Raw genomic sequence first — 22496 nt, forward strand, 5'->3', positions numbered from 1 at the left:
GCAATGCTAAGTGAAATAAGTCAGACAGAGAAAGACAAGTACGATGTGATTTTATTTATATGTGGACTCTAAAAGCACACAATAAATGAACAAGCAAAACAAAACAAAAACACACTCATGGAGGCCGACAACAGACTGGTGGTTCCCAGAGGGAAAGGGAAGGATGGGCCACAGGGTCGGTTGTGTGGTAACAGGCGGAAACTAGACTTGTGGCGGTGAGCATGCTGTAGTCTGTACAGCTGGCGCATTATAATGTTGTATACCTGGAACTTTTATAATGTTATAAACCAACGTTGCCCCAGTTAAAAAAATTCCTCATCGCGACAAAGAGGTAGCCAAATGAGCTGATCTCTACGTTCCCTCCCAGCTCCCCAAACCCTACAGTTTTATGCCCCATGAGGGCATAAGATTCTGCAAAGCCCAGTGGATTAAAACCCCCACGGTGAGTCTGCCCTGCTGTGTGGCAATCACCATTATGAATTTGGTATCTCTTCACAACACCCCCCTTAAAAGAATAATTTTATAATGCAAAAGAGAGTCAGGAAGGATTTTTTTAAGACTCATTTTTTAATTTATGAAGTGGTGTTACACTGTGTATACCCAGTTGCTTTTCCCAGGGCCCATTTTGTTCCGGGGGCTCCATTCCTGTTGAAAGATGTGGCCCCGGCTGCCATTGCATCGGATGGGTGCGCATTTATTTAACTCCGGAACCGGTAGGGTTTCCAGGGAGGGACATAATTGAGGATGGCATTCCACTTAGGGGGGTGGCAGCGGCGAAGGCACAGGATGGGAAAGTCAGGACAGTCTGGGGCTGGCATGGGTCTAGGGTGGAGGGAGCACAGGGCACCTGTCGGGGAGCTAGACAGGCCCCATGCCCCAGGCCAGGGATCTGCAGCTGACACGCTGGACACCTGGGATTGTGGGGACAGCGCACCTCCCCAGCCAGAACCACCCGCACACCCTCCATGAAAATTCCACTCATCCACTCTCCAAGGCTCCCTGGGGAGGACTCTGTTACTCTTTCCATTAATTGTCTCATTAATGACCCACTGAAGTCAAGTACCCATTGTTCTCTCGAGCCTGGGGCAGCCTCCCTGGCTTTCTCCCCCGGGGCTCAGCAAACGTCTTTCCTTCCCCTGCTTTCCTTTGGCAGGCGTCCTTATCTGGTCCCTGCAGCCCTGGCCCCCAGAGCTGGCTCTTCCTCCACCCACACCCTGCCCCCCCACACCCCCGCCCCGTGTCTGTCCGCCCTCCCTCCTCTCCATCTAAATGTGCGTCTTTCCATTTTTCTTCCTCCTCTGTTTCCTTCTCTTTTTAAAAGACTCTGTGTCTCTCACCCTGGATTTCTGTGGCTTTCTTCTCTCTTTGTCTCTTTTCCTCTACCCACTCTGAGTCTCTGTCTCTATTCCTAGGTGTCTCTTTCGGGGTATCTGTAACTGCCTCACTGTCACCATCTGCTTCTTTCTGTCTCTGTGACAGTCTCCACTGCTTTCTGGGTCTACCTGCTGATCTCGGCTTTGACATGGGCCTGTGTGTGGGTATGCTTCTGTTTCCCACTGAGTCTGCCACCTCTCCCCGCTCCCTCTGGCCCTGCTGGACCTCTGTCTGTCCCTGCCTCCCTCTCTCTGCTCTCTGACCTACCTCTCCCCACTGCCTCCCCCTCCCCGTGAGTCTATGAACCTCCTGACTGACTATTGTCCTGTTTCCAAACCCTGCCGTTCGGCCTCCGCTTGCTCACCCACTGGGTCCCTGACACCCACACGGGTCAAATCACCTCCCCCTGTCGGTTCTCTTGCCGGTTTACAGTCCCAGCTTCCCTGGGATGACAGCCTCGGGGACATCAGCTCTGGGAGTGGGCGTGAGGCCGAAGAGCTGCCAGGCTTTGGGATTCATGCATCGGTAAATGCAGGGACCAACAGAAGGTGATCAACTTTTTTTATTTTTCTAAATGAGGAATTTTTTTAGAATCACCAACTTCTTATCACAAGAGAAAGAATATTTTAATACCAAAAACACAAGTAGAAAGAGCAAGATCTAAGAATATAAAATAGTCTTTTCAGTTAAATAAATTGTATGAAAACATTTGCTACATTGCCTTTATTTTACTTATTTTGCCCCAAATGGGTGAAATTGCTGTCAGGACCAGCCTGGGTTCTCCAGCCCAGTTGAAAACCACTGATGGTGGCCGAGCCCCTCCTAGGCACCCATGGGGGAATGGAATGGCCTTTACTGAGGGTGGAAGGGGCAAAACTGAGACAAGATCTATAAGCTCTCGCTGGCCACCACAGTGCCTTACAAGGCCCTTTGCAGCCGCTCTGGTCTCTCAGTTAAAATAACTCATTGAAACTGCCTACCTGGGGGTCAAACTCCTGCATCCCAAGCTTCCCCTGGTCTTGTCTTTGAACAAGTAATTTAACCTTGCGGGGCTTCAGTTTCCCTCATTTGTAAAATGAACAAAATAATCACTAGCTTCTAGAGTTGTCTATACATTGCACGGGCCCAGGACCTGTTATCCCTGTTAGTATCAGTCAAGGGGGTCCCGGGGGCCAAGCCTGGAGCCTGGAAGAATGAGAAGGGACACTGCCCTGCCCCTGGGCCAGCCAAGCCCCACGTCCTGTGAGGAGCTGCTGTGCTGGGAAACGAGGGGCTGAGCCTATGCAAGACTTCCTTGGACTCAGGCTTCCTTGGAGACAGGGGAACAAGGGTGGCATGGATTGAGGAAGAGACCTTCTCCCTGTGTCTTCAGGGACCCCACCCCGCATGCTCAGGCCTCCCGAGCACAGAAACTAACACTCTTGTCCTTGACAGTGACACCCCCGGCGAGAGCACGGGCAAAGCCCCCCAAGCGGCATTCTGGGCCAGTGATGGGGAGCCTGGGCTGGAGAGCAGTGTGGTGGCCGCGGTGATTGTGGACACCCTGGGAGGCAGCCTGCAGATGCTCACAACTCCTGAAGCCACTTTGGCGAGGAGGTTGGAGGCCGGAGCACGCAGGTGCAAGTAAGGGCCACTCCGGGTTACTGACTTCATGTAAACTGACTTCGTTTGTATTGCATGCCCAGCAGGCCTATTACAAGCAGACAAACATTTCCTGAACACCTGCTCTGCACCAAGCACTGTGCTAGTCAGGGAGGTGAAGATTCAAAGGGCAGAGAACCGTCTTGCAAGGGACTTACACCAGGCCCACCCAGTGCTGGTGGCGTGCTGCCTCTGAGGGGCGCCCGAGGCCCCCAGAGGCCACAGCTGTCCCCTGGGACGCACCACTCAAGGGTGTGCCCAGAAAGGAAAGGGGCGCACTTTGCAGGCAGTACTGACAGGACTTGGTGACTTACTGTGTGTGGGGGTGAGGGGGTGAGGGAGAGACAGCAAAGTGCCCTGGCTTGGCACCTGGGTGGGAACACGTCTTCCAGGTGGGGCCAGCAGTTCGGGGTGTTTGAAGCACATCCAAGTGCAGATGCCGTATGGGTAAATACAGGTCTAGGAATCAGGAGAAACATCTAGATAAAGGAATGAATGTCTCAATGCAAAGAGAGATGAGGGACCAAGAAGGGCTTCGGAGGCAAGAAAGAAATTTTGCCTGTTGGGTGGAGCAGGGATTGAAGGGTGAACATACCCGAAGAAAATAGCCTAAAACACGACATGGAGGTGGAAGAAAGCAGCCCGGAGCTTCAGAAACGCCACTGGTTCCATTTAGCTCACGCACTGGTTGCTTAGGGTGGGTGTGAGAGATGCACCACAGTGGAAGAGATCCACGGGCCAGGTTACCAGAGCTACTGAATGCGGGCGGAAGAGTTTGCACTCCATTCAGCAGGCAATGGGGAGCCAGGGAAGGTTGTTGAGCTGAAGAGTAACATGATAAATGCTACGTTTAGGGTTAATCTAACCTAACAGAACAGGATGGATTAAAACAGAGACCCAAAGAAAGGACAAGATGACAGAGATCAATGATAATGGAAAAAAATACAAAAAAAAAAAAAAAAAGGAAGGGGGAAAGAGAGACACAGAGAGAGACAGAGATCAGCACTTGTTCATTCAACAAACAGCGGCCCCCCTCTCTGCAGCAGCAACCCTGTCCTCTGTCCGGTCGCCGGTCCCTAACCTGCTAAGGGCTCAGACACCTAGTGTGACTGCGGCACCTGAAGAGCGAGCAAAGGCTTCCTTCCCCTGGACACATCGGTCCGAACGGGCAGACCTCGTTTTACTGCACTCCGCCCTGCGGGGCTGCAGGGCGCTGAGTCTGCGCCTAGCGGAAGGCCGGGCCCTCCACGGGCCAGGAGATCGGGGCTCTGTTTGTCGCGACGCTCACCCACTGGGCCACGGTGTTCTGGAGCTGAACCCGCAGTATCTCTGAGATCTGCCTGTAGGATCAACAAACATAAATGAGCTGAAGTCGCCTATTAGGAGGAGTTTCAGACACACAGCAATAGAACACCATTCGGTATTAAAGAAAGGATGGAAACTCTGACACACGCTACAACACGGATGAGCCTTGAGGACATGGGGCATGACGCAGAGGGCAGTAAGCCAGACGCACCGAGACAAATACTCTTTGGTTCCACTTAAACGAGGACCCAAGCAGTCTGATTCGCAGAAAAAGAAAGTGGGGTGGTGGTGGCCAGGCGCGCGGGGCGAGGGGGGGGCGAGGGGTACAGGAAGCGGTTTAATGGGTGGGGTTGCCGTTCTGCCAGGTGAAGGGAGTTCCGGGGGGGCTGCACAACGCTGCCGGTGCACGTAACACTTCTGAACTGCTCACTCCAAACGGTTTGGGTGACTTTTATGTGACATGTGTTTTACCACAATTAAAATAAAGGTAATTTTAAGCCCTGACCAGTGTGGCTCAGCGGGTTGGGCATCCTCTTGCACAACGAAAGGTCATGGGTTTGATTCCAGGTCAGGGCGCACACCTGGGCTGCAGGCTGCCTCCCGGTCAGGGAGCGTGTGCGAGGCAACCGAGGATGCTTTTCTCACACACCCATGTTTCTCTCCCTTTCTCCCTTCTTTCCCCTCTCTCTGAAAATAAATAAAGTCTTTTAAAAATAGATTTAAAAAAAGATAATTTTAAAAAGTTGTTTCAGAATGGTTCATAAAACAAAACCCAACTCGAAAAAGGAAACACGTGAAACACGTTGACTGGAAAAGGCCAGACGAGAAGGCACGGGGCAGATACCCCAGACCCACGTGGACGACGAGGAAGCGGGAGCCGCGCCCCCGACGTCCGCACGAGGAGGCGGAGTCCGCCCGAGCACTGCCTGAGCCCGAGAGGGTGCGTCAGGCTGTCCGCCGTCTGACGCACAGCGGCGCCGTCGCGGAGTGGCGACAGCGGGCAACGCCAGAGGAAACGGACGTGCGGGAGAGGACACTAAACCTCATCACTTCCGGTCCAAGAGCCATCAAAGGCTCAACAGATCAGCGCTACAGAAAACACAACATCATGAAGTACACGTCGTGTAGGTGTGTGTATAAAACGACATTTACCCCCCGCCGAGAGAGCACCCCTTTTAGGCACAGCGTGACACTGTAGGGCAAAAGAAACGGCAAAGCTTCGCTCAGTAGTTTCCGTGGGATAAAATAAAGGCTGCAGAAGCACTTCGAGAGCTGACAGGCACCAAGCCGGTAGCAGTCACCAAGGCTGCCAGTCTATCATTGTCGTTATCATCGTTCGGGGCTGGGTGGTCCTTCTGCTCGCTCCCCGGGTCTCTGACGCGTGTAGATGAGTCTGCCAGCCAGCTGAGACATACATGTGAAATCCTTACTGTCTCCCTAAGAACTACCATTTCCTTGGTGTCTGCAATGTGCCGGCTCCTCTGCTACTTTACCTGCGGTCCTTTATTAGAAATAGCTAATTGTTTAACGGAAGCAAGCTTTCTGCTTCCTGTATCACTTCCGGGGCCCAGAACAATGCCAGGTGCATTTCGAATAGGCAATCGATGGGAGACATATGATCCAAAGTAGAATGATTAAGGACCCACTTCAAAGTCAGATAAGAGTTTCAAACCTCACTCTGGTACTCACTGCGTGACCTTGGGCACATTAAATACCCTTTCTGAACCTCATTTTTCTCAAAGGTAAACACAGGAGCAATACCTACACCAACTTTCAATGTAGTGACACAAGTGTCCAGCTACTTGGTCCATGGTAGGCATTCAGTAAACGTTAGTCGGAGGTTGAGGAAAAGGTTACCAAACAGATAAACTTGGAATAGGGGTTCTTTTTTATTTAAAAAAAAAAACACAAAACTTTAAATAGAAACACCCTCTATGCATTTAAAATAATTAAAAAATATATCATATAGAGGTAATAGTAAAACAAGTTATGGTGCAGCCATACTGTGGAATACTATACTGCAATGAAAAAGAATAAATTGTGCACACACATTCACACACAGGTGGATGACTATGTTGTTGCATAAAGCAAAGCAAGCCTCAGAATAGGAACAGAATAGCTTTCCTCCCCCCTTAAAAAAATTATATATCCAGAGAAAGGTCTGGAAGGATATACTTCTAATTTTTAAAGGGGAGTAAGATTGGGGACTTCTAATTTTTAACATTCCAGTTTCTTATAAATTCCAACACACACACACACACACGCACATATATACAACAAAGGAAGAAGATAAAATGGAAAAAAAAAATCTTGAATTCTCTTTGGCCTGTATTTTTCATGAGACTTTAAAAGCTGAAGAACTGAATAGAAGAGACGGTTAATTCCTCTGGCAAGTGTGGGAATTTCCATACCCAGCTTTCCGCTTTAAAAGTGATGGAAACTGAAGGGGGAGAGCGGGAACACGAGCTGCTCCGGCATTACTCATTACTCAGCACATCCAAACAGGCAGTCTCACTCTCGTCCCTGCCGCCACCGAAGCCCTGACACACGGGGAGTCACAGAGAAACTCTTTGATAAATGTCAACTGAAATAGAGCGATCAGCTGAAAGCCATTTGCCGAGCTGTCTGACGGCCCTGGGCCTGAGGTTTTCCTTTATTCATTTATCATGATATACGGCTTTGGCCAACATACACACAGGAGAGAAATTGTTGACATGTGGAGCCCAAGTACAGAAAATCTTTCAATTTCCCCCCCGTCTGCTCACCAAATAAGTTTTTGTTTATTTAAAGACTACAGAGGATTTGGCTGTTAAGAACCAAATGCCTTTGGAGTGGAGTTACAACATAATTTATCATTTCCTCTGTTTATTAAAAAATCCTGCATCTTAGAGAAGCACATTTGCAGTGAGTGGGGGATTTCAGCCATTCACCAAAGACTTGCAGAGCCCTCTCCATGTGGCTTACCCCCCAAAAGGCGCCTCGATTGCTCTTTCCGACCCTGTTCTTCTTTCAGCTGACTTCTAGTTGTGTGACGGCTACTCAGGGCTGGGGAACACGGTACAGGTAAGCAGGGCAGGACATGGGGTCAGTTTCTTTCACCTTCAACCTGACTCTGCCCTCGAGACTCTGCCCACTGGCTGCCGTGCAGGGCAGCGCAGCCTGCTCCACCAGTGCAAGCAGAGGGCGAAGTGCACCCCTATTCCCTCCAGGAAGGGAGCCCCGAAGGAGACAAATATCAGAGAAGCTGGATGCTGCTTCAAAGGATCATGGCCGGGCCCTGCTGCTGCCAAAGTGGGTGCCATTCTAAAGGCAGATGCTCGGCAGAACGGGGAATGAACTTCTTACTTTCCCCCCACAACACTGGGAATAGCAAGTTGGTCCAGTGCCCCACGCACCCTTGAAGACGGGTCACGTCTCGCCTGTTTCTGTACTCCCAGCATGCAGCACCGTACCTGACACAGAACTGGGGCTCCCTGCATGTTTGTGGAGGCGGCAGGACGCAGCGGGCAGAGCACATGCTCTAGATCAGGCCTCGGCCCGAATCCTGGCTCTGCCGCATGCCAGCTGCGGAACCCAGGGCAAGAGCTCACACCTCTCTGAGTGCCTCCCACTCTGTATAAGGGGGCTGCCAATGAGGAGTGAACCCCTCTTACTGCTTTGTTACTTTGGGCAAATGACCTAATATTGTCAGGTCTCAGTTTTCCTATTTGTAAAATGGAATTAATACACACCTTGCAAGTGTACTGGGGAGATAAAAAATGTTGCCTAAGATTGTTTCTAGCTCATCATGGCTATATTATCAATGAATGAATGAGTGAATGAATGAATGAACAAATGAATGATTAAAAGAAAAATTATTGGGGGGAAAAAACTAACTTCACCCAGTACCCAAAGATGAGCCACAACACACTGCTTGCCTGCCACTGACAGGCAGACCCTGGGGGAAAGGTGTCTCATTACCAAGTACACATAGAGGACAGAGCAAGAGCAACAAATGGCAGAACAGTGTTAAGACTGGAAAGAAAGGAAAAGCCAGCATTTGTTGTGCAAATGTTATGCACAATTCATTCGCAACTGAGTGCCTACTGCGTTTCAGGCATTGTCAAGTTCTGAGGATGTGGCAAATATACAGACTAATTATCAAAAAGAATAATTAAGGTTCAGATGAGAACAGCAGACGGCGTGTGACAGCCAGCAGCAGGGGTCCTCAGCCAGTGGAAAAGGGAGAGACTCCGAGGAAGCGCTAGCCCAGCTGCGCTGTGAAGGCTGAACCTGACCGCCAGGTGAGGCGTGGAAGAAGGGTCCGGGCAGAGAAAGGAGCGTGTGCAAAGACAGCTCAGAGGGCAAAGAGTTGTTCTGGTTGCTTTACATACAGGTCCTCAGGAATCACCGACCCAGACTGACTCAGTCATTTCCTTTGTGGTTGTTATTCTTTCCAATTCATTTTCATTTTATTGTTTGGTGAAAACCGGCCTCTATCAAAGCTATCCAGTGACAGGTGAAGGCCCACACCAGCCCAAGCCAAGCTTAAGGTTGGGGACAGGGCCACTGATTGTTTGAAAAGGAGGCTCCTGAGACAGCAGTCAGCGCCACGCCTGCCAGAGGCCGCAGGCATTTGGCAGTATCGCCGTCAAGGCAGACGCCCAGAGTAAAGGCTGGCTGTCAGCAACAGACCTTCTCCAAAGGCCCACCCATGCCAGAGGGCCCAGAGATGAATGGTTGGATGGGGGACAGCAGGAAGGGAATAAACAAGTCCGGGTGTCACACTGGAAGGCGGGGCCCCACGAGGACTGACAAGGACATGGTGATGGCCATCCCTGTGGACGGGTAGAGAGATGTCAATTTGTCACCCAGGGGAGCCACCAGAGACGCCCTGGTGGACTGTCATCCGAGGAGTTCTTTGGTCTTCACCGCCAGGTGCCTGTCCAGCTCTGCAACTGTGTCATCGGCCATTTGGCTGATCTGCAGAAACACAAAGTGAGACAGCCTGATAAGCTGGGCTGGAAAAGGGTGGGAGGGAAATATTCCAGAACTAGGAAAAGGTTATCTGGGAAAGAATGACGGCGGCAAAAGCTCACAGCATTGAGTCCCGGCCAGGCACCATCCTGCTGACTCCTAGCAGCCACCCTGAGACACACTATTATTGTCCCCGTTTCACAGGTGAGGGGACTGAGGCAGTCAGCCCACCTGTTCGGGATACACAACTAGAAAGTAGCAAGAACAAAAGTCAATCCTTAGTAGTCTGACTTCCCAGCCCCAAATTCTTAACTTTTATTATAGAGTACAGAGAAGCCAGCCTTATCTGTCCCTCCATGAACTTGTAGAACTTCCTGCACCTCAGACACTCTGCTGTTTGTTACAGAGAATATTAAGATCCCAATAGTTAAGCAGGAAAAAAAAAGTCTTGAAAAAAGATGAAGTACATCTGGTTAACAAACATGGAAAATTCAATAAACACTGAAGAAATGGAAATTCAAACAAGACATAATTCAGTCATCATAGTTAACAAAATTTGATGTTGTGGTTTTTAATTACAACACTCAGGGCCAGGAAGCCACGGTGAGACGGGCAAGTCCACAGATCATCGGAGGGATTCAGAGCGAGGCAAACGCTCGCGCCGTTTTTAACCCCGAATTCTCTCAACGGGGATACTCCCATGTGCGTGGAATCTGAAAAAAATTTAACTTCTATATACAAAGATATTTATCTAAGCTTTACTTTTAATAATGAAAAACCAGAAAATCTAAAGTGAAAGAATGGGTAAGTAGCTGAATACATACAGACATTAAAAAGGGTTAAGATTATCCATTTCTCATGGAGAGGGTAGAAATCTGAATAACATTCCAGGATACGTTTCTGAAACGTTCAAAGGTTTGACTGTTTTATAACAAGCAGGAGTTGCTTTTGTAATCACGAAAAAAGAATGCTTCAAGACATTATTTATAATATCATGGAAACATGCTTCGGTCACCCCTGAATTAAAGAAAAAGCAGGATATAAAATTGTGTATATGTATACATAGCAGAAACAATCTCAAATATGTAAAAAGTTAATGCATATTTTTAAGACTAGGAGGAAACCTGTCAAAATATTAATAGTGATTATCGTGTAGTGATGGGAAGATAGCTAATATATTATTCATGTGGTATCCGTCACATCTAGCAGAAGACCCAGCACGTAGCAAATGCTCAGGAAATATTTACTAAATGGATAATTACGAAAGTTTCCCGTGCTTTTCTGTGTTTTCTGCAGTATACCCGCACTCCCTCTGAGGGTGAAAACCGCGGTACAGTCTTCAGCACGCTGCGGGCCCCCCCCCACGTCTAAAGGGACTGAGGCAGGGGGCCTGAGGCAGGAAGCTTGGAGGGGCAGCGGGGTGCTTGGGATCTGCGTTCAGCAGCACAGTGCTGTCGGGCATCTTTATTACATCTTTATTTGCAGACCACAGGCCTTGGCCAGGCACTGAGAAATAAGTGCTCGGGAAAGGGTAAAAACTAAAAAGGATTTGGAGCAATTGGCCCCAGGCACAGAGACAGACAGGCTCTCGCTAGAGCAACAGCTGCACATTTTTTAGCTGGAAGAGCAAAGCTCCTGGGGCTGCCGGGCACTCGGGAAGAGCCACGGGGTTCAGCACGTGGGCTTGGCCCCTCCTCACTCAGCCTCTGCAGACCCTAGCGAGGCTTCTCTCGCCCCCACCTGGGCAGCTTGCCTTGCATGGGGCTTGGCGTGGTGCCCAGCAGCCCTCCAGGCTGGGACAGCCAGGAACACGGGCTGCAAGCCTCCTCTGGAAGAACGGCGTCTGGGGACAGAGACGGGGACTGGAAGGAGGACAAGTACCTAGAGTTAAATTCTCAGTGAGGTGACCGTGTACAAACCCTTTCCTGGCTTCGAGTCTCAGTCTCCTCATCTACCAAATGGGGAAGCTGGTCCTGGGCTTAGAGATTAGTTGGGAGGTTAAACAAAGTCATGAATATGCAAGCGTGTTTCAAATTGGTTATTTGCTATGCAAATGTGCTTGCGTTACTCTGATTTTTACTATCATTTCCTGACATCAAATTAATTAATTAATGAAAATATTTACTATTACCATATTTTTCTACCACAATATTTTTCCCATAATATTTTCTACCACATCACAAGCACAAAGCACCCTTGGGGACAGCCTGCCAGCAAGTTCATCTTCCCACCCTTATCAGACTTCGGAAAACAGTGATCAGCACCAGCGACAGGGACACCCACGGCATCGCCCATCACTACACGCCACGCACGGGCTGAAACTTTACATGCATTATTTCACGTGATCCTCAGGGCATGTGAACCACCACCACCATCTCCCTTTAATATATCATGGATCTTAATTACTTTACCTGACGGCCGCACAGGAGTTCACACTACGCAAAAGGGCTGTGTCCTCTGTTACGTTATTCGAATCCAACAACCTCACATAACCTCTGTAAGGCAGGTGGAACAGGCATTATCCCCATCTGACAGAGGACTAAACCAAAGCGTAAAATGTTACCTAACCTGCTCAAAATCACCTAAAAAGTCAGTGGTGTGACTGGTCCAGGATTTTCTGCCAGTGTGGTACCACCGCCCCCCTTCCAAGGAGCCCCCTGCACCTGGCTTCGGCCATCCTGCCTCCTCGCAGGCCGGCTGGGTCAGGGTCAGGCTGGCTAGCACAGCCAACCCCAGTCCGCATGCAAAGTCACAGGTGAGGAGAAGGGAGTGCGCTGGGCAAACAGGCAAAGGACTGCTGAGGACCAGCAACCACACCGGCCAGGTTTGGGCAGGCTGTGCGATTTGGTCCTCCAATCAATCCAGTGAGACAGGCGTCACTGCTCCCACTTTACCATGAGGAACTAGAGGCTCAGAAAGGTGAGGCCATCTGCTGACCTTAAGAGCTGACAAGTGAAAGAGCCACTCTGACTCCAAAGCAAGAGCCCTTTGCATGACAGAATGCTGCCTCAGAAAGATCGTACCACCGCCCCCCCCCACCGCCTCCACCCTCATCACATTCCTTCTTACGAGTTCTGGAAAATGAAAGGTAGAAGGAGGAAGAGGGGAGGCAGGAGCCCACAGTACCCCCCTGGAACAGGCCTGGGTAGCAAGTCATCCTTCCTAAGGCCTGGCTCAGAACACCCACTGTGCCACTGGGTGCTGCTCCGCCTGCCTCACTGCGTCCAGCCGCCTGCCCGTCTGCTAGGAGCCTTCCCTTCCTTCAGCCCCTAGCACCCAGCTTCACTTCAGAGCAGTTCGGTTTCTCAGGAAAAGGCAGCAGTGAAAGGATCTTGGCCAGATTTACTGGTGGTTTCTGCCAAGCGCTTTAATGTTCAGCAGGCCCATTTATAGCGAACTAAAGCGAAGGTGAAACAGCAGGCTGACAGATGTCAGGGCCCTGAGTGGGAAGACCCTGGTCCCCCTGCAGCAGAGCTGGCCCGAGTGGGGGTGGGGAGGCTGGTGGGGGGAGGGTTTGGGGAGTCAGACATGCCTGCAGAGATAGAACCTACCACAGAATCATCTCCTTCTTTTACACCAAAGATGAAACATTTTTATAATACAATTTTGAAAAATCTGACATTTGGAAATTTTTTTTAATTAAGTAAATCTCACAAAGAATCAAATTAAAATTGTTCATAACCCCATTACTTGAAATAAGCAGCATGAACATTTAAGTGAATAAGCTGCCAACCTTTTTTGTGTACATGAAACTCTTCATTATAAAAATGAAATCGTATTATAAATAGTATTATGAATCTACCTTTAAAAAATAAATTGTGAAAAAGTACCATGTCTGTAAAATATTTTTATAATTGTTGATATACATAGATTCCAGTAAACAAATGTAAAGCAACTTATTTTCCCACTGTTAAAAATTTAGACAGTTTCCAATTTTATACCATTATCATAATCAACAGATGCTTCTGTAGATAAGAGTTTTGACAATTTGGGGGGGTAAATTCCTAAGCCACCGAATCAGAAATGTATGGCTTTTGGTATACGTTGCCAAATTATCCTCAAGAAGAGCTGTATGGATGTACACAGAGAATAACTTGATCTTTCCTGTGGAGTGTGGAGGTAAAAGCAATACTTCTCACACAAGCAACATTTTCAGCTCGCATCAAAAATTTTAGGTTTAAATGTTAGGGATAAGAAAAGCCAAAAAAATTTAAAAAATACACATATTCTAAAAACCCGTGAATGATTTAGGCAGCACGTACCAAAAACCTTAGAAGCGGGCACCCCCTTGGCGCAGTTTCACACTTGGGGCTGCGCGCTAGGGAGAGCATCTCAACAAAGAAAGGCGTGTGTATAAAAAATATTCATTGAAGCCTTATTCATACTAACAAAAAATTTAAACAAACTGAATGTCCAACAAGAGGGCTTATGAAAGTGAATTATGGTATGACCACAGACGGAGTGTTCTGCAACCATTAGAATGGCTGTTTACAAAGTTTTTTAAGACACGAGAATATGCTAATGATTTTAATGCTGAACAGAAAATAAAAAGCTGAATACAAATTGTATGTATAGTACGTGTTCTCAATCATGTTTAAAACTATGTAGTTTAAAAAAGGAGGGGAAAGAAGAAAAACTCCAAAATGTTAAGGGCTGTTGCTCTAGCATGCAATATGGGATTATGGGGTGAATTTTTTCCCATGTTTTAAAAAACAGCCTTCTGAACTCTATATTTTTTACAATGAGCACACAATACTTTCATAATCAGGAACAAAGTAAACAAACAAATTTTTAAAAACTGCGCGATAAAGCAGCAATCAGACCCTGCTTGTTTATTTAAATAAAAACGCACAGTGAAACCCCCAGGTCCGTGCCGCCTGCCGGGAAGAGAGGACAAAGTGACGTGTGTACGAGACAGTCTGCTGGGTATTTCCTTACTCGGACTGTGACCACGTGAGAATAAACAGTTATCATCAATAACCTTAACAACTAGTATTTAAATGACAATATCTTATATAATATTGTTGCGACATGCATGCGGTATCATCTTTTTTCTGTAATATTGCACATATACTCACAGAGATAACCTGAAGGTTAATAATGGCCATCTCTGGGTGATGAAATTTCTTTTACTTTCTTCATTTTTAAAAAATTTACACTAAACACGGATTGGTTTAGTATCACAAAAAATGAATAAAGTTACTTTCACTTTAGACAAATAATAATGAACAGTAACAAGCACTGAATGAAAAAGTCTGATCTGAAGAGGAAGGTGAAAGCCAGGTGCTAACGAGTGAAGGCTTCCGGCCAGGTCTTTGTCCAGCAGGTTGCATCAGAGAGCTGGCTACCCATCATCCTTCCTTTTGTTCTTCCTTCCACCAGGCCGGTGCCCTGGTCCCTGAGGCAGATGCGCAGACTTGCTGAGTGAGGAGTGGCGGGAGGTCTCGTAGTCCACAGACTTACCACCACCACTGAGCAACCAAGAACCCCTGGGGAGATGGACAAGGAGCCCCCACGCTGAGGCCAGAGGATCAGACTCTCCTGAGGCCTGATCTGGGCTCTGAACCTCTTTCAGCTAAGGCAGGGAGACAGGAGAACACAAAGACTGCGAGAAGCAAGCTTTGAACGTCTGGGTGTCAGGAAATGGTGCTTCCTTCCAGCAGCCCCAGGGCAACCCTTCAGGGTAGGAATTACAAATCCCTTTTTACTGAGGAAACAGACTCTGAGGAGTCCAGTAACTTCCCCAACATCTCAGGACAGCAGCTACAGAGCAATCTCTTTCTAACTCTGGTGTCCTTCCCTACCTTCCATGTCTGCTTTTGCAGAATCAGCTAGGCAACTTTTTAAGAATGCACATTCCTAGGCAGACCTATGGAATCAAAAATGCAGGAGCAGGGCCCAAGAATCCCTCTAAAATCTCTCCTGGGTGACTCTTCGGCCTGGCCTATGACCAGCATTCTGCCTGCTGGTCCGGGAGGGGCGGCAGCAGTTGGCCACTTTATGGCCTGCTCCAGATGCCCTTGCCTTCCTCTTCTTCCCCCTTCCCTCCCCATCCTGCTCACACGCCTGTTCAATCTTACTGAAACAGTACTTTTACTGTTGATGAGGCGGCTTTGGGTGAGCACTTTATAGCACACTCAACATCTTCAGTTTCTCTTCTAAATACTGGGAAATTCATCTCCCGACCTTACTTCCTCTCATACTACTGAGGTTCAGGCCACCGTCGCTTCCCAGGCAGATTTCTGCAACAGCCTCCCTGGCCTCTCTGCCTCCAGTCTTGCCCCTGCAGCCTGATTTCCAATCAGCAACCAGAGTCATTTTTCACAAACACAGATGTGATCTCCCCACTGTCTGGAAAACATATTTCAAAGGAGTTACTCCAAAAATGCAGACCCCTAGGCCCTACTTCAGACTCACTGACTCAATCTCTGGGAGCAGGGTCCCAGAAACCTGTATTTTCGTAAGCTCCTCAAGTGATTATGATGCTGTGGTAGATTGGATTGTTCAAAAAATATTCACTCCCTCCTCCAGGCCTCCATGCACAGAAATACTTCCCTGCCTAGTGGTAAGGGGCTTGGGCCTGTGTGATTTCCTTGGCCAATGGGATGTGACAGGAACAGGTGCTTAAAAATGCACTTGAGTGGTTGGGGTTATGCCCTTGGTGTCTACAGCTGCCACGCAAAGATGCCCCGGGAAGCCTGTTGACTCCAGAAGATGGACAGATGCATAAAGCCAACTTAAGCCCAATCAGAGATACGGAGCCAAGCCCACTGAACCCAACATACAACAGCTACATCCCAGCTGACCTACAGATGTGAGCATAAGAACAAATGCTTGAGTAAACCGCTGAGTTTTGAGATGGTTTGTTATGCAGCAATATTGTGGCCATAGATGACTGACAGAGATGCACAGCCAACGTGGGAACGTCTCGACATGGTAAAGTGCAAACTCCTCGACCTGGTACATAAGACCTTCTTCATGATAAGACAGTGGCCGGCCTCGTCTGTCCGTTCCCCGGTCTCAGCCGAGGTCCACCTTCCCCCATCCCTCACTGTTTCACCCCGGCAGCTCCTTTAAGACACCTGTAAGTGCCACTACTCTGCACACTAAGAACACTGAAGTTCTCACTTCTCGGCACCCAGACAACCAACCACAGGCAGGAGCGCAGTGGTGCACAGGTTCTGAAACCCGTCTGCCTGCGTCTGGACCCTATTTGTGCCGTTTGCCAGCAGTGTGGCTTTGGACAAGTTATTCAGCTTCTCTGAACCTGTCTCCTCACTGCCTACACCTCACAGCTCTGTAGCGACGAGGGCAAATGAAGTGATGAGAAGTGTTCGGCAGAGCCTGGCACATGGTAAAAGACCAATAGATCTCCTCCTCCTCCCCATTCCCAGGGCCCAGCAGAGGACGAGGCCCAGGCCGGAGACTCAGTCAACGAGAATCACATCAGTGAAAGACCAGGGGTCCTGTGTCTTCACTTTCCTCGCTTCAGACATGAACAAGAGATTCCCCGCATCAGACACACAAGGATTACGTCTGTTGGGAACAGTACCTGTTTTTCTATGAGTCGGATGGTGTCCTCCGAGGCCTTGTCCTTTGATTTCTTCAGCTTATTCATCGCGTTGCTACGAACCTTCCGTAAAGAGTCTTTGGCCTTGTTGGTGTGCTGTTTGGCCAGTTTCACCAGCATCTCCCTGTGCTCCCTGGTTACCCTGATAAAAGATAAAAGAGGGGTCAATAAAATCGCCCTCTACATTAACTGCTAGCCAAGAATTTAAAACCACGCTGTCCATTAGCTCAGCGGTTGGTAACCGTACTCCCTGGTGGCAGATGAGCTCCACGTTCCTGACGCAGGCCCATGGAGTGCTCAGGGTCAAGGGAAGTTCCCGGTGAGTTAGCTGGGGAGAGCCAGAGAGAGTACTGCTTAACACCACGAGCCAGGGAGGCGAGGCAGACCTAGGGCCAAATCCTCCCCGTGCCACTCACGAGAAGCGTATCCGGCTTCCTCTCCTCAGAGTCGCGTCTGTGTGATGGGAACTATGGGGACCCGTCTCAGGCGGTGGTGTGAAGATTACATGAGACGATGCATGTGGTGTTTGGGACTGACCCTGGCACATCATCTCTAACTCTCTAGTGCACCCAAACAAATAAGTAGCACCTTCAGAATCTTAACTATTATTATACCAAATGACTTGTGAATCACCTCAAAACTGACCAAGATACCACACGAGTCCCAACGTGACATGGGAGAACCCACGCACCAGTACCCTCCACAAAGGACCCCTGAGAGCACCTGGCACATTAGAAATGCTTCACAAATGCCCGTTACCTTTACAGTTAGCATCCTTACCACAACAACAGTGCACACACGGAGGGCCTGCTACGGCGATCCCTAGGACGGGCACTTCACATGCTGATCCTTACAACTGTATGGGGCGGTTATTACTATTCCCATTTTACATTTAATCAGCACCACAGCCCAGCACGGCAGGCCAACAGGTCTGTCCTTCATTTCCTCGTCATGCACACACTGAGGTCTACCACCTGTCACAACCAGTGCTGGGCACAGCAGGCATGAGGATGAATGTGACAGACCTTTGTCCTGCTCTTCTCCTGCTCTTCAGGAGCTTAGCTAGAAAGAGCTGCCAGTAAGGAGAAGGTGACAATGGAGTGTGACAAGTGCTGGGGGCAGGGGTGTGGGGAAGCGCCAGGCACAGAAGCAGCCCAGCTGACTCACCAGTTTCTGTCCGAGTTTGGGGAGGGGGCAGTCACGGAAGGCTTTCCTAGAGAAATAGTATCTAAATGTGGAAGTGGTTGGGTCTGCTCACTAGTATTCTGGCCTCGTTCCCTCCAGGAGGAATGCATTTCCCATATGGCCTGAAGTTTGGTGTTACCTCAGGGCAGAAGCTTGCAGAGCCAGTGTGTGCTCCGCCACCAGGTTCCGCTGGCCACAGTGTGAGTGGGTATGGAGCGTCCATCAGCTGGGGTCCCAGAGCGACTGCCATGAACAGCGTCCACCATGCAGAATGAGCAAGAACTAAGTTTAGGTTGTATGAGCCACAGAGGCCGGGGGGCGGGGGGCTGCTTGTTACTACAGCAGAGCCCATCCGATCCTGACTAACAGACGGCACTAGGACCTGAAGAATGAGCACAGGCTGCCGGCACTGGCCGGCAAAGGGAGACTTCCGTGGGAAAGCACCACAGGTGGAAAGAGACCACGTTCTACTTGAGGAACTGACTGGAGCGCAGACAACAAAGGAGAGAGTGACAGGAAAAGAGGCTGGAAATCCATGTCATGGAGGCTCTTGTAAGATCACGAAGTCTATTTTACAGATGAAAAAATGAGACCCAAAGAAGTCTGGTATCTTACACAAAGTCACACCCAGGCTGCCCTGTCTCAAAGCCAACGGCCCTAGTGTGACCAAAGTCCTCTGCCCCTGGGTCCTGAAATGGACGTCCTGGGCACCTAGCTCCTGACCCTCAAATCGGTTGTTCTCGCTCAGTAAGGACAGTCCCCAGCCGTGGGTCCATATTCCACGTGAAACAGTGGCAGGCAGGTGTTAAAGACTCAGTGCCATCCACATGGTATTTTTTCCCTGATAGGATGAGAAGAAAACTTAAAAAATTTGAGGAAGAATACATTCTGAAGACAAAGTAGGCAGCTGTGTCATAAGGAAATCCTTCTGGATTCAGCTAATTGAAGGTATTCTCAAAATAAAAACGGTCCTGATTACGACCATGGGTGAGCCACGCTGTGCCAGGTGAGTGTTTTAAGTATATTACCTTACCGATCCTCACAATAACTCTTCAGACTGCATTCTCACACCCCCATTCCGCCAGGAGGAAACTAGGCATGCGGAGGTTAAACAACTTGCCCGTGGGCTTGAGCAACAGAAAGGGATTCAAATCCAGATCCTTCTGGCCTGTATTCTCTCCACCACTCCACGCTGCCTGCCCCTTGTCATCCATTTCACATAAATTACGCCCTGCTGCCATTACTGCTGCTTCCAGGCAGAAGGTTTTTCAAAGTCAGTAACATGAAGCTTAGGCCTGAAAAGGACAAAACCACCATGTCAGGAGTTTAGGGATTTGGATCAGATCTTGTTACTTTTATGGTTTTTAATTCATTGAACAAAAATCATGCTGACATGTTTAGGTCTCTTTTTTGTTCTGCCAAAGCATATGTCAGTATAAGGAAGGAACAGGAAAATTAAAACTTGATCCACTGATTCAAAAAACTTAATCCTGCTGAAATACTAGGAGGGGCAGGAAATAAATGAATCTAGGTCTGTAAGAAACCTCTTAAACTCCCTAACAAGAAGTATTCCAATCTTCTATTTCATATATCATTTGAAATGCGTAGGTATCCTACTGTTTAGACAATCTTCAATAAAAAAATGTTTTAATCTAATCAGCGTCCTTTTCACTACATTGTTTTATTTATATTTTTCCATGAAAAAAAGCCCCATACATTTAACATATATAAATTGGGGCTCAAAAAAGTCTTAAGAGTAAAAGGCAACACAAAGAAAACAAAACCACAATATATGTAACGTGGCCTTAATAAAGTGCATTTTGCATTTATTAATATAAACGTGACATTACTACACTGTCAACACCAGACAGTTTCCACACACAACAGTGTCCAATTAGTGATGCTGACAAAACCAGTTCAGTTTCAGGATGCAGATACAGAGGCACCGACCTCAGGAAACGGAGAGGGGAGCACAGTGAGGAGGGGAAACGAGGGGCGGGGGAGGGGTACCTGGCACTGGAAGGGCTGAGTTTGGGGCCCTCGGCTGAAAGGCACCTAAACTACAAGACCAGAAGCAGTGAGCGGGGTGGAAAGGCAGCTGTTCTGAAGTCAGGCAGCCCTGTTTCCTTCCTGTATCTACCACTCAGACGCTGGCTGTGCTTGGGCAAGCTACTCAATTCCCTCTGAGCCTCAGTTTCCCCTCATCTCAAAGGTGAAGTTATTAAAAACACCTTACTATCCTATGGTACTGGGAGAAGCAGTCACGGCATGTATAAAGTACGAATAAAGACAGCAGCATATAGTAGCCTTGAGTGAATGATAGCATTTATGAATGTTTTAATCAAACACGCTTAATTGTTTTCTCATGAAACAAGGCACATCTGTTTTAGAAAAGAAACATACTGTATTATGGAAATATTTTAATGCCTTTCCAAACCAGTGATTGATATGTCCGATCATCTCCATCTTGCATTCACTGGGTTCTGTGAGTACACGCTAGTTTGTATCCCACGCTTCTGGACTTGGCCAGCTGGTTCTGAGAGCCGCGTGCGCTGGGTCGGCGAGCACTGGCTGCGGCCCCTGCTTTCCGTGCTAGACCTGGGCCAGGCTGAGGAGCTCCAGAGAGGAGGCAGGCCTGAGCCCCCCTCTCCAGGGACTCAGTCCAGTGGTGGAGACAAACTGTCAACCACTACCTGGGAAGAGGATGACTACTGCTAGGACAGAGGGACAGGCATTCTGTGGAAGGGGCGCTCTGCAAGCACAGCTCATACTGCCTTGAGATTTGGAAAGTGCCTATGAGATGCAGAGACACTTGCCAGCTGCAGGAGAAAGGAAAGGGCATTTCAGGCAGAAGCACCGTGAGAAACATAATGGCAGGAGGGCATGAGACTTCAAAGGGTGCATTAGGGCCAAATTTGCTCTGGAGGCCCAGAGCTTCCACACTCTCCTTTAGCCACAAAGCCCTGGTTTCAGAGAAAACCAAGGCAGATAAAATGAGAGCTGTTCCAGTGACCGAGGGAAAGGGCACGAGGGGCTGGGCGGCCTAGGAAGCTTAGCTCCACACCAACTACCCTGGACTCCTGAACCACCATTTACTGGCTGAGTGACCTTAAGCAAGCTATTTAAACTTAAACTCTCTTGAGTTTTGCCCTGACCAGTATGGCTCAGTTGGTTGGGTGTCCTCCTGCAAACCAAAAGGTCTCCAGTTCAATTCCCGGTTGGGGCACATGCCTGGGTTGTGGGTTCGGGCCCGTCAGGGAGCACACGAGAGGCAACTAATCAATGTTTCTCTCTCACATCAGTGTTTTTCTCCCTCTCCCTCTCCCTCCCTCTCTAAAAATAAATAAATAAAATCTTTAAAAAAGCTTTCTGAGTTTTGATCACGTCATCTGGAAACAGAAATTGAAAACAAACAACAAAATAGCATCTACCTTTCAGAGTTACTGTGAGGATGAGATGACACCTGGACGTGCGCAACCCAGAGCTCGGTAGAGAGGGCACGACCCGAGCGGGTGCGCTGCCTTTGCTGCAGCTGCCATCTCCCTTTCGGCAACCACTGAGGCATCTTCCGACGATGAAGAGTTAATTCGTGGAAGTTTTTATCGACGCGGAAATGGCAGGGCAAACAATCTGCGCTTCAGTAGGATGACTCTTTGAGACCCAGTTTAGTATCTCACGTACATTTTAAAACACAAGTGCTTCCAGCATATAGCCCTGAAATTTTCTTTCTTCAGCGTTCATTCGATCATCCAGTTTACAGTTGCATTCTACAGCTCTGCACTGGGCACCTACTATGTGCCGGCCCCTGTGTTGGATACTAGGGATATAGCTTCAATCACACCTGAGTTTACAGCATGGCACGAAAGGCAATCATTAAGCAAACACATGCGCAGTTAATCAATACATTAGTCATAAGGTGCAAATAAAGACAGAGAGAGCTCCACGAAAATAATTAGCTGGGAAAGGGAGTCCGACCAAGCTCTCCTTGCGGGACTCCAGGAACAAAATGAGGAGATAATTACGCTAAGTGACATTTGAGTTAGGAAGAGTAAGACTGGCAGGGCTAGGGGAGGACACTCCCCATGCAATGGAACGGCCTCTGTACAGCGGAGGCATTTTTGCAGGGGAGGAGGGCCCTGCTCTTCAGAGACTGGAAAAGGCAGTGCGGCCGAGTGCAGAATGCAGAAAGGAGACTGTCCCAACCGAGGAGGCTGGGGAGGCTAGCAAGGGCAAGATTACACGCACAGGCCCTTTAAGGCCATACTGAGTCTTAGCAGATCCATCGATGGATAAATGGGTGCACAGTGTGGTACATACATACACACAGAAGAATGGGGTTCAGCCTTAAAAAGGAAATTCTGATTCACGCTACAACGTGGCCGAATCTGGAAACATTATGCTAAGTGAAAGAAGCCCGACCCAAAAGGGCAACTATTACATGATTCTGCTTGTGTGAGGTTCCTGG

The 22496-nt window shown here is 48.6% G+C and overlaps 1 protein-coding gene across 2 annotated transcripts in view; it reads right to left on the reverse strand.

Moving 5' to 3' along the window:
* Positions 1 to 5237: 5237 nt before the first annotated feature.
* Positions 5238 to 22496, reverse strand: part of MRRF (mitochondrial ribosome recycling factor) — a 51208-nt gene continuing 33949 nt past the window's right edge. Inside the window, exons 5-6 of one of the 2 annotated variants that reach the window (XM_024562339.4) lie at positions 16829 to 16988; positions 5238 to 9282 (exon numbers count right to left, since the gene is read on the reverse strand). In XM_024562339.4, the coding sequence (XP_024418107.2) occupies positions 9205 to 9282; positions 16829 to 16988 (238 nt within the window). In that variant the 3' untranslated portion in view covers positions 5238 to 9204. The remainder of the gene's footprint in view (positions 9283 to 16828; positions 16989 to 22496) is intronic. The other variant, XM_024562337.4, reaches the window with a different exon arrangement.

Source organism: Desmodus rotundus, chromosome 1 (genome assembly GCF_022682495.2).
Source record: "Desmodus rotundus isolate HL8 chromosome 1, HLdesRot8A.1, whole genome shotgun sequence".
Lineage (NCBI taxonomy): Eukaryota > Metazoa > Chordata > Mammalia > Chiroptera > Phyllostomidae > Desmodus > Desmodus rotundus.